Raw genomic sequence first — 13,082 nt, 5'->3', positions numbered from 1 at the left:
CTCCTATTAACTGTCTCACACTCTACCTTCACAAACATGAGCTCTTGAAAACATGACGTTGCCTGCATCTTAACTCGCACCAAATTCCACTTACCCAGCATCTTGCACTCACCAAATTACACTGGCTTCCTGGTTCACCAACTCGGTTTTGACATTATATTGAAAACTGATTTGAGTTCCTTCATGGTCTCATCCCTTCACATTTTTGTAACGTTCTCCACCATACAATCTTGACCTCTTGCACATTTAATTCTCATGGCTCCACCATCGATTGTCATTGTCTTCAGCTGCTAGGGTACCAAGCTTTGGAATTCCAACGTAAAACACACTGCCTATCTCTTTCCTTCTTTACAATCCTTCTTCAATGCAGACCAATAGAGTTTTCGTATCACAAGTCAATTTTGTTTGACGCTGCTTCAGAGAACCACCTTTAGATATTTATGTTAAAAATAGAACATAGCACAGTGCACCAAAGGAACAGGGCCTTCAGCCTAACATGTCTGTGCCTACCATGATGCCATTCTAAACTAACCACATCTGTCTGCACATGAAGAGCTTGCATTTGTATCGTGCCCTTAGGACAAAACACAGACCTCAAGCCCATTCTGATAGTTATGCTTCTACATGGATCTACTTCCACCCAACTTCATTAGAAAGTTGGGATTCTGTTCCTTTCTCCTTCATCTGCTTAGTTAGTTCCCTGTTAAATACATTTGCAGACTGCAATTCCAGGCACACATTGAGTTCAACAAGACATACACAGATACTGAAGTTGTGGCGGCCTTGGAAAAAGCCTCATTAAAAATCTTGGTCCTAAAAAAAATGAGTACAACTTACGAGGTGCCCGAGAATGCTAAAATGAAGAACAGAGATGTAAACTATGGAAGTGGTTTCCCCATGCTTGGCAAGAATCCTACCAAAAACAGTGTGGGCAGACTCAACTTCTCATATGATAATCCTGGCCCAAAATGCAATAGCAGGCCAACAGAGGGCCAAGACAGTTAACCAAAATTGCAAGGGTACACTTCAGGACCTGTGTTCACGGCAGAATGCAGAGAGCTGTTTTCCACATTTGGCTTCGTGAAGCACCCGATTCCAATTAAATTCAAGCCGAAAACAGAAGGGGATGCTTTTGTTTGTGGAGAGCAGCATAACTAGAGGCTGTCATTATAAAGACAGTCATCATGAAATCCAATGGAGAACACAAGCGAAACTTGTTTACTCAGTGGTGAGAATGTGGAACTCACTGCCAGGTATAGATGTGTTTAAGGGGAGGAGGAACACGCAAATAAGAGAGATTTAGAAGACGAAAGAGGGAACGAGGCTAGAGTAAACCATAAATCACTGGCACAAACTAGTCAGTTGAAGCAGCCTTTTTCTGTGACTGACACACACACACACACACACACACACACACACACACACACACACAGTGAGGAGGAGGAGTAGGCCATTCAGTCTCAAGCATCATTCATCAAGATCACAATTGATCTGATTTTGTCCTTAACACCACATTCCCAACGACCAGAAAAAGGTCAAGTATGACTTCAAATGGAAGACACTATTTTAAAATGGTGCCTCCTAGTTTTAGTCACTCCAAGATAAACACCCTTGTCAACTCCTGTCATGATATTACATTTCAGTGAGATCACAACTCATTCTTCTAAACATTAATGGACAGAGGCCCAGCTTGCCCAACTCGTCCTCATCAGATAGCTTCAATTGATACCTGGGATGGAGGGTTAGGTAATCATACAAAATTGAGAGCAATAAAAAAAGTTAGTGTCTCAGACCCCAACACAAATCCTTATCTAGAGGATATAGATTGCTTAAACACATACTAGCCACCAAGATGAAAATACAACAGAAAACTGAATGACAATGTAATCCAATTAGCTTGTGAAATAGAACACCGCACATACCAGACAAAAAAACTCAAACTGCAGTCCACCTAAAGCTACGAGCATTTCTACAAAGATCGAGCATAACACTCGAGCTTTAAAGACTGCTGTTTTAACCCAATTGGACTAACAGTGAAGTGACAGATTGTAAAAATCTAGCACAGTACACAGCCTTGCACCTTACCGTGCACTTGATTAATTTCCGAACAAGACGAAAGAATTTCATCAGCCAGTTTCTGTGCGGTTGGAAGCACTTCCGTGTGATGGGCTGTGATGAGGTACTGGACAAACTTCTGCAACTGATCCCGGTTCATTTGCGAGAGCGTTTCGGAGATGGGGAGTCGCAGCTCTACCTGCTGAGCTTTGCGGATTCGGTATAGAGAGAGGGCCACTACATGGCCACAGTAGAAGATGTCCTTATTACCACAGCCACATGTCACAGAGGTAATCTTGCAGCGGTCAAAGCTGATGGCAACTTTGTACATTTTCTCAGGTTCACCCTGGTTGGCGAGCTCAGTCACAGTTCCACTCAAATGAAATCCTGTGAATAACAAACAATAAACTTTTAAGGGCAAACCACAAAGAAAATCAAATTTCAAACTGTGCCCACAGGATTCAAAATGAAGAATTAAGTATGTGGCATATTCCTCTCTCTAGCGCTTCGAACTGGAGGACAGCAGGCTGCGTCCTCTAGAAGGTTTAGGTGCAAACCTCACCTTGGTCCTTAATCAGGCCAGGACTTCAGACCCCTCTTTTGGTTGCATCAGCCCTTTTGCTTGAGAGAGATTTGGGAGTGGGGGGGGGGTGTGGAACGTGGTCAACTTCTATTTAATATGCACAGGAAAGTAGGATACTAGGACAGGATCTTGGCTGCATTGCATTGTCCCCCTGTGGTTAAATAGCCTGCCAAGCACTAATAGATAAAATGGAGTTTAGGCTTGGCTTGAGCCCAACCCAATGAGACAAAGTCTCCCTTCTTCCCAGGCTTGGAGAGAGAAAGAATTTGGAGCAAGTTCACGAGAACACAGCATAGATAATGCCCACTGTTGGACCACAGTCTTGTCATTTCGATAACCATTTTATTTTAATTCAGAGCTTGAGAGAGCAGCATCTAGGAGTATGGCCCCACTTACTAATGATCCTTCTAAGCACTCTTTTTCCTACAATAGACTCGCCAAGCTAAAGGAGGAGATATTATCAAATTCAAGGAGCTACCTCGGTCTCCTAGCATCAGTGAGGAGGGAGTGAAATGGGGAAAGATACAGACAATGTCTAAAAATAGAATACCTTGAAGAACAGCCAAGCACAAAACTGGAAGAATGTTGCATACAAAAATCTGGGGTCAGGCAAACTTTTTGGGGCAGTACTGACAGCTTCATTCTATTGAGTATGATAATCTTCGCCAAAAAAAAAAGTGCTCAAAAACCAAAAAGTGAAATGCCTCCATCCAGAATAAAAATATTTCAAAAAGGAACATGGAAAGGACTATTTGATGCAGCTTCCTGCGATTCTAGTAGCTCAAAATGTTTTGCACGTGGCAGACAAACCACATTATGTAAATGAAAATTTCAGAACTATGATACTTCGGTAGCAGGGAGATCACTGCAGCAACGCAAGTCACAGGCTTGCTGCAAGCTGAAGTTAAGCACTAAAGTTAGCCAGGATGAAATTACAAAGCTGAAGGAGAGACTTGAGACACTAGGATTTTAACAAATCTGCAGCATTAACAGTTCTGTTTGAATTCAAACTAGCAAAAGCTAAAGCAAGGGGGCTTTGCTGCTGTAAACCAACTCCCAGATGTACAGTCAGAAAAGAACAAGCAATGCTCGACTCATTCCCATTCACAAACTGGGTAAATGCAAGTACATGACAAACCGTGGTTCAAAGGTACATGGGAATCTGATGCATCAAATTTTAAAAAAAACTTTCCTGCAATCTTAGTAGCTTAGAAAATAAAGGCTAAGCAGAAATAGTTCAACTGAATAAACAAGCTTCCGGTTCAGAGTTATTTTAGAAAGGTATGTACTTATTTCTTCAAAACCCAAAAAAAAGCATAAAATGTTAACATTTCAACGTGCACAACCCATTGTGACAGTAGAAGTGGGCAGCTAAAATGATGTAGTCAAACCTGGCACACATTGCTACACCATTGTTAAATGTGTTTTTTCCAAAAAAAAAGGCCATTAGCAATGGAACTGCCACCCCTCAAGAGGGCTTCACACCAATAACTTGTTCCAGGAGAGCGAGGAAGGGGAATGAAAATGAAGCCATTTTTACAAATGCCTCCCTTGTTGAGAAGGTAATTGATGCTCTCAGCTGTGATGCTCACAGTACCACATCACACCTCCATCATCCTAATTCCCCAGGAGGAACGAGCCTATCCCCAGGCTCTGCTGGAAGCTCATCTTTCCTTAATTAGTTTTAATAAATGAATCAATGGCAGACAGATGACACTTGGTCCTTAGTTTACTGGACGTCTATGGAGTTGCACTGACTGTAGTAGAGGGGTGGGTAAGGCAGGAGTTGCACATTCCCTAGGGAGCAATCAATCAGCTGTCTCAACTCTCAGCTCTGTCCAAAGGCAAGAAAAAAAAAGTACAAAGCAGTACTCAAGACCCCACAGCAATTGCCAGACGACTGAATTATGGATTAACACTTGCAACCTTATCTCCTGTATTTATAGGTAGATAACCTTAACAGTTCAACACAACATTCACTTCCTAAACATTAGGAAAATAGACACCAAAACTGAATTACAGCTTTTGTTCTTTTTAAAAAGTTTTCAAAAACTTGTTATAATGTGTTTCTTGGCCTCAGCTGTTCCAATCAAATTCAGAAAGAAGGTCAAAACTCCTGTTACTTTGTGCAGTAGCATGCAATAACGAGCTTTAATTATTATGGAAATTTATATTCATGCAATGCACGAATGGTTAACACACGAACAATTAATATGCCTCTATCCTTCAGGAAAAGGCGTTTTTATGCGTCAGCCATACTTTGTTCAAGAAATTTAATCTGAATGGGGCTTTGCCTGTGAATATTGCACTCTGATGCAATCAGCTAATTTCATACCATGAACAGTAAACTTTGCTCTCACAGCAACTTAAAGTGCACATCACTGTAATTGTGTTCAGCATGCAGTACAGCAGTAAACAGCTGGTCATCTCCTTGGAGACAGCAAGGACTGCAGATGCTGGAAGCTAGAGTCAATAAATATCGAGCTGGAAAAGCACAGCCGGTCAGACAGCATCCGAGGAGCAGGAATGTCAATGTTTTGGGCCAAAACCTTTCATCGGGGCTGACGAAGAGTTTTCGGCCCAAAACATTGACTTTCCTGCTCCTCGGATGCTATCTGACTGGCTGTGCTCTTCCAACTCCGTATTTATTAGCCGGTCATTTCCTGTTTATTGTACAAGAGCTGTCTACTGATTGCAGTATTGAAATTAGTCTATCCCAACACTTCTCCTCACAATGCCCATTGCAATCTTTTGTCCTAAGTTTCATTTGCAACCTAGTGGAATATGTTTGCTCACATTAAGCTGCCCTTCTCATTCAAACTGGGGCTGCAAGTTCAGATTCCTCCATTTGATTAATAAATGTTCTACTGCAGGCAGCAAAGAAAAGGTTGGACAGACAGGGAATCACTACTTAGGAAACGGTTTGAGGAATGGACTGAATGACGTGATAGGCTTCCACATTTACAGATTTCAGTTCATCAAGTACTGTCGGACTAGAAGTGTCTGATAATTACGCTAAGGTCCTGGGGAGTGTTGTTCAACAAAGAGACCTTGGAGCGCAGCAGGTTCATAGTTACTTCAAAGTAGAAGGACAGGTAGACAGGATAGTGATGACGGCGTTTGGTACGCTTGCCTTTATTGGTCAGTGCATTGAGTATAGGAGTTGGGAGGTCATGTTGCAGCTGTACAGGGCATTGGTTAGGCCACTTTTGGAATACTGCCTTCAATTCTGGTCTCCTTGCCATAGGAAGGATGTTGTGAAACTTGAAAGGGTTCAGAGAAGATTTATGAGGATGTTGCCAGGATTGGAGGGTTTGAGCTATAGGAGGCGGCTGGGGCTATCTTCCTTGGAGCATCGCAGGCTGATGAGTAACCTTGTCGAAGTTTATAAAATCATGAGGGGCATGGATAGGGTGAATAGCCAATGTCTTTTCCCCAGGGTAGGGGAGTCCGAAACTAGAGGGCACAGCTTTAAGGAGAGGGCAGAAAGATTTGAAAGGTACCCAAGGGACAAATTTTCCATGCAGATGGTGGTGCCAGATGAGGTGGTGGAGGAAGGAAGAGGAATCGAGACAGTGCAGAGGGCAAGAGATGCTGGAGAGAACAAGAGTATGAACTGACTTTCTTCCCAAGTGATATTGTAAGTGGCTACAAGTAGATAGGTAGGGGCCAAGAACGAATTCTTGAGAACAGCAGTAGAAGCCACTGCAGACTGGACTGCAACCGGACAGTCAAGAAAGGAACCTGTCAAGTGCAATCCCATCCAGTTGGGCAGCTGTCGCTTGGAAGAGCATTTTGAAGTCCACCATCTCAAAAACTGAAGACAAGTCAGGAAGAATAAAGATGTATTTACCTTTAGCGTATTAATTATTTTGGTACTGCAGCAGAGCAAAAACATGACTGCAGGCTCTCAAACATGAAACTGCAAGAAAGATGAGCATAATAACATGACAGGACATTCAAGGATGATTGAAAAGGGATGAAAAGAAAGAAAGAGCTGGAGAAACTCAGTGGGTCTGGCAGTATCTGCCACATTCTTACTTTTATTTTGGTTGGAAAGAAGGAAGAGGGGGTTTCTTTTGGGAGGGAGTGGGGTGGGGAGTGAAGCAGTGATGACAGCAAAGTTGAAGGCGATTGGAGGTGATTTACTATTCCCCATCCCAGGTACAGCAATTTTGTTGGAATAGGGTTAAGGAAGCAGGTATGGCAGCAATAAAAGTTAATATGTAGATAATAACATCAATTTTCATACAAGATTTTGATGCACTGCAAGCTTCATTCACAGACTTTCAGCATTTTCTCCTGGTATTTCTTAAGTTTAGTTGCTCTGAACAGATAATTAAGAGAATTGCTATACTACACTCAACTTCAATTCATGAAGAATACAGCAGCTCTTCCACAACTGAGCAGAGCTGGAAATAAGCATATGTGATCAGTATGTTCAGGCTTGATGGAAGAAAATAGGGAGCGCAATGCTAAATGGTGTCACTATGTCACTCATGGCAGGCAGGTAAATAAAGTGAAGTCACATGGTATTGGGGTGAGCTGGCCAGATGGATACAGAAATGCTTAATCATAGGAGACAGAGATTAGCGATGGAAGCATGCTTTTCAGAATGGAGGGTTGTGACTAGTGGTGTTCCACAGGGATCAGTGCTGGAACCTCTGCTGTTTGTGGTCTACATAAATGATTTGGAGGAAAACACCCCAATACCATGTGACTTCACCTTATTTACCTGCCTGCCATTAGTGACATAGTGACACCATTTTGCATTGCGCTCCCTATTTTCCTCCATCGAGCCTAAACATACCGATCACATATGCTTATTTCCAGCTCTGCTCAGTTGTGGAAGAGCTGCTGTATTCTTCATGAATTGAAGTTGAGTGTAGTATAGCAATTCTCTTAATTATCTGTTCGGAGCAACTAAACTTAGAAAGAAATACCAGGAGAAAATGCTCAAAGTCTGTGAATGAAGCTTGCAGTGCATCAAAATCTTGTGACTTTGTTGGATGATACAAAGACTGGAGGAATTGTGGACACTGAGGAGGATTGTCAGAGGATACAGCAGGATATAGATCAGTTGGAGGCATGGGCAGAAAAATGGCAGATGGACAAACGTGAGGTGATGCATTTTGGAAGGTCAAGTACAGGTAAAAATTATACAGTGAATGGCAGAACCCTTAGGAGTATTGACATGCAGAGGGATCCGGGTGTGCTGGTCCAGAGATCACTGAAGGTGGCAGCACAGGTAGATTAGGTTGTAAAAGAAGGCCTATGGCATGCTTGCCTTCATCGGAATGGCATAGAGTCTAAGGACAGGCAGGTTAACAGAAATTTAGTTGGGCCACACTTGGAATAGTGTGTATAGTTCTGGTCACCACGCTACCAGAAGGATGTGGATGCTCTGGACAGGATACAGAAAAGGTTTACCAGGATGTTGCCTGGTATGAGGGATTTTAGCTATGAACAAAGGTTGGATAGGCTGGGATTGTTTTTACTGGAAGATAGGAGGTTGAGGGGCAACATAATAGAAGTTTAAATTTTGTGAATGGCATGGAAACAATGGTAAGAATGATGCTTTTTCCCCCCAGGGTGGAGGGGTCAGTTACTAGGGGACATAGGTTCAAGGTGCAAGGGGGTAATTTTAAATGACACGTGCAAGGGAATAGCAGCATTCAAGAAGCATCTGGACGAATACATGAATGGGAAGGAAACAGAGGGATAGGGATCCTGTAAGTGAAGACAGTTTTAGTATGGAAGGGCAAAATGTGTCAGTTCAGGCTTGGAGGGCCGAAGGGCCTGTTCCTGTGCTGTATTGTGTTGCTCTTTGTTCTAAATATGCATCAGCAAGACTGGAGACCTAGTGGGAGAAAAGTAATTAACTGAAGTCATGCAGCAAGCTTGTAAACTTTGAGCTTTTGCTGCCAATGTCTAACAAGGCACAAATTGAGAAAAACCAAATGATTTGAATCTTAAAAGGAGAAGCTTTTTCACCCAGAGGGTTATCTAGAAAGCACTGTCTGGGAGAGAAGTTGAGGTGGGAAAACCTCAAACTTTAAATAGTACGTGGATGACCACCTGAAATGTCATAACATTCAAAGCTGTGAGCCTAGTGCAGGAAAGTGGAACTAAACATAGGTCATAGTATATTTTTGGCTGTACATGCATGATGGGCCAAAAGCCCTCGTCTGTACTGTATGGTTATATGATTAAGAAATCTCCCTCCCAACTGAACTTGCCCCTTGCTTAAGGCAGCATCTAATATTCAGGGAAGGCTCTAACCACCACTTCATTCACTGAAATTCAGCAGGTGATTTTTCAACTAGAAAGTTGACTGCAAGCAAGTCCATCCACTTCTTGCCCAACAGGAATGTTCACATGGTCTTTCCAGCAGTGGTCAAGGAATTATTAAAGGGAAGGAACACCAAGCAACTCAATCGCCTCCCTAGCTTCCCCACCCCTCTGCAAATTCAGAATAACTGTGCACCAACTGAATGGCAACTGCCAGGTCAGTGGGTTTCAATCAATCCACAGCCTTGCCCAAGCATCTATCATTAGAACCAAATGTTTAATTTTAAAATGCGACAGCAGTATCTTTTACTCTAAGCAGGGGGAAGCTAGCACTGGATCGGCCACAAATGAAACACTTAAGAACAGCCCTAAGGAGCCAAGGAAAAATTTGTCCTAATTTGTTGCTCAGTAAGAAAGAAAAATATTAAGTTAATTCATTAGGGAAGGCAGTACACCACACTAGCCGATGTTTACTATTATTGGCTAGCAAAGAACCAAGCTGCATGAATAGCACAGTTATCATGCAGTTATCAATAAGAACCCAAGCAGCAAAAAGATACTGCAGCACTGGGAAGGTCTGGGTTAGTTAGCATGTCCCTACTGCATGTCCTTGCACGCAGTAATGTTCTCCGAGGAGTTCAAGAAATCCAAATTGCCCCCCGAGGAACCATAACAGCTCTTGGAACAAAAAGGCATGTCACTGTTGCAAGCTATATGAAATGACATCCTTTTCTCTCTGGAGAGAAGTACTTTATCCCTTGCCAAAGTTGGGGGTTTTTTTGGTCAGGATTGACTGGAACTCAGTACCTCAGCGTGTTGCTAGCATAAATCAAATTACTTAACTTCATAACAGTGTCAGAATGGTGCAATAACACTTCTTCACCCTCCACAACCTTAGGAAGGGCAATTAGAAACAATACAGATGCCCCAAAGTTAGAGAACAAGACATGGGAACAAGTGCTGATCAATGCAAACTGAAAATTCTTTGACAGCTGCTTAAAGTGGAAACCAACTGCATTCAAGGTGCAAAATAAATCTCAGAAAGTTTATTCAACATAGGCACCAACCATGAAAAAAGTTGAGGGGTAAGGGAGAAAGATAAGCACATTTTCTAGTGAAGACAAAAAAGGATGTCTTCCATCAGTCCAGATTTTCCAAGCATCCATCTTCAAAGTAAGGTTGTTTATGAAAAGTTGAATTTAGGGACTAGTCACACAGACGGGAGCAGGAAAGTCCAGTCACAGGAATAACACCTATAGATACCAATGAGCGAATATTTAAAGTTGTTGCCATACCCAATTTAGATGGACACAGGTGTTAATATTACAGCTGGGTATCAAAGTAAGTCTGCATTTTGGAAGATCCAATTCAAGAGCGAATTATACGGTAAATGGAAAAGCCCTGGAGAAAATTGATGCACAGAGAGATCTGGGTGTTCAGGTCCATTGTACCCTGAAGGTGGCAACGCAGGTCGAAAGAGTGGTCAAGAAGGCATACGGCATGCTTTCATTCATCGGACAGGGTATTGAGTACAAGAGTTGGTAGGACTTTGGTTCGACCACATTTGGAATACTGCGTACAGTTCTGGTCGCCACATTACCAAAAGGATGTGGATGCTTTGGAGACGGTGCAGAGGAGGTTCACCAAGATGTTGCCTGGTATGGAGGGTGCTAGCTATGAAGAGAGGTTGAGTAGATTAGGATTATTTACATTAGAAAGACGGAGGTTGAGGGGGGACCTGATTGAGGTCTACAAAATCATGAGAGGTATAGACAGGGTGGATAGCAAGAAGCTTTTTCCCAGCATGGGGGACTGAATTACTAGGGGTCACGATTTCAAGGTGAGAGGGGAAAAGTTTAAGGGAGATATGCATGGAAAGCTCTTTACGCAGAGGGTGGTGGGTGCCTGGAACGCGTTGCCAGCGAAGGTGGTAGAGGCAGGCACAATAGCGTCATTTAAGATGTATCTAGACAGATGCATAAATGGGCAGGGAGCAGAAGGATACAGATCCTTGGAAAATAGGCGACAGCTTTAGATAGAGTATCTAGATCAGCGCAGGCTTGGAGGGCCAAAGGGCCTGTTCCTGTGCTGTAATTTTCTTCATTCTGCATTTTATTAAATATGCAATGATACACCAGGTGCAACATCCGTACAAAGGAAGCATACAAGGTTCCTGTTTCATCTCAAGAAATATGCAAGCCTAACTCCAAAGTTGACATTCACTGCATCAGTGCCAGAACTCATTCCAATGTCACTGGCTTTTCTTCTTAAATAAATCAAAATGTTTTAACTGAAGCAGAATGGTATTTAACAGATTGCATGGAGCTTTTGGAAGTGTTAGAATGCTTGAGGAAGGCGGCTTCATGGAGGGACCAGATTTCACATGGCCTGGTGTCAAGGGATCAGCTTCTGAAGATAAACTGGCATGTCATTCCACTCGGATATGAAAGCTGTGGGTGGGGAGGGTCGCCGTTAAGCAAAGATATTCCAAAAGTCAGTGGGATGAATTAGTGAGACAATAGTCCTTCATACTTTCACTGCTCTATGCAAGGTGACAAGTAGTGGGCATTTTCTTTGTCTAGCTAGAGGGAAGTAAAATATAATCAGGTACAGCAGAAAGGATTTTTTTTCTAACCAACCTGTTCAGAGATGTTATTACAGACCTCCAGAGCTGGTGGAATTTCAACCCAAGCCTCTTGGTCCAGGGTAGGGACACTACCACTGTGCCACAACAGGGCCCCGGATTTTCTCTTACACCAAGTCATTTAATGGAAAGCAACAAATGCAACATTGCATTTCAACTCAATTCACAATTGGATTGCAATTTCTTCAATTGCTAGTAACAGGTCATTAATTAGCAAAATTCATGGTAAACCCATTGCAAAGACCCCTTTACAGTTTCTAGAAACTAACTAAATCAGCGGACAAAAAAAAAATGTATAAAGCATTTAAACAAGGATCAAGAAAAGATCAGTCTCTAGTCTATTGCTTGTTGACTGGCTTCAGCCCAGTGTGCAACAACTGACCTTGGGAAATAAGTGAAAACAGTGATAGCTTATGTGGTCAAATAACAATTGCAAATATCAAAGCTTGCCACACCAAAGCCACATATCAATGCTTTCACTGGCAGTCATTTGGGTTTTACAACATGCAAAATGGCTTTTGCGATCAAAGCAGTTGGGACTACCAGCTCATTTGGTTGCAAAATGAATACATTGAGTATGTCCCATAAAATAAAACCGTCTCCAACAAGACTGGTTTCTTTTGCTCCCCTGCACAAATTAATACAGCACACATCTTTCATTTTCCAACTTAAAAAGATCTGCAGCTCTTTCATATCTGTTCCATGCCAAGACAGTAAAAGGACACATGCTCAACCAGTATGAGAGAAGCTTTTCCAACAAAATTACAACACAAAAAAGGCAACGCCAGAGGAGAGCACCTCCTTTGGGACTTTGTTTTTTGTTCACTCCCTGCAGTTGCGCATTCACTTTGCTGATCATTCAGTTGCTATCTCAAAGGATTGGCAGGCAATCACTGAAGTTAGAAGTGGTACAATTTTCTTGAAAGAGCAAAAGTATTTCAAAGCTTATTTTGATGCCTGTTTTTAATAGAATCCCTGCCCCCATGTTTCAGTTGGGCTCCAAGGCCACTACCTTACAAATCATTCCTTCACATTTGAGCTTGATAGCAAGTCTGTTTATCCAAATGGGAGAGCCAAGGTCACCGAATCTACCCTCACAACACACCCCGGTACTTTAGGAGTTGACAGAAGCAACTATTCCACCTTTTTGAAAAATACAGTCCCTCTGTCTTTCATTTCCCTTAAACCCGTTCGGTCTCTGCACAGGATAACAGCAGCTGGCTAAGAACTATGCTGATGACACGTGCAGCAGAAAGTAAAGTTCTTGTTACCACTTTAAAAAGTTAGATTGGAATTCAATGCCCATGAATAAGCGTTCACATATAATGACACTACGGTCAAGCATTGAGACTAATCTTCAAAATGAATGTTGCCTTCAAAAGCATGAATTACAAACTAACATTGGGAATTCCACTTTAAAAAAACAACAAATGGTTTAAGATTTTGGAAATGAGCTGCTTTGGCTACAAAATTTTAATTGTGCTCAACTTAGAAGAATTAAACTCTTGT

General features: G+C 42.2%; 1 protein-coding gene across 2 annotated transcripts in view; it reads right to left on the bottom strand.

Annotated features, from left to right (window-relative positions):
• Positions 1-13,082, bottom strand: part of LOC109938234 (zinc finger SWIM domain-containing protein 4-like) — a 106,837-nt gene that overhangs the window by 40,629 nt on the left and 53,126 nt on the right. For both annotated transcript variants that reach the window (XM_048618051.1, XM_048618050.1), the window contains exon 3: positions 2,086-2,442. In XM_048618051.1, the coding sequence (XP_048474008.1) occupies positions 2,086-2,442 (357 nt within the window). The remainder of the gene's footprint in view (positions 1-2,085; positions 2,443-13,082) is intronic.

Source organism: Rhincodon typus, chromosome 38, assembly GCF_021869965.1.
Source record: "Rhincodon typus isolate 14 chromosome 38, sRhiTyp1.1, whole genome shotgun sequence".
NCBI classification, from domain to species: Eukaryota; Metazoa; Chordata; class Chondrichthyes; order Orectolobiformes; family Rhincodontidae; genus Rhincodon; species Rhincodon typus.
Note: the sequence above shows the minus strand (reverse complement) of the source record. Positions and strands in the feature narration are given on the sequence as shown.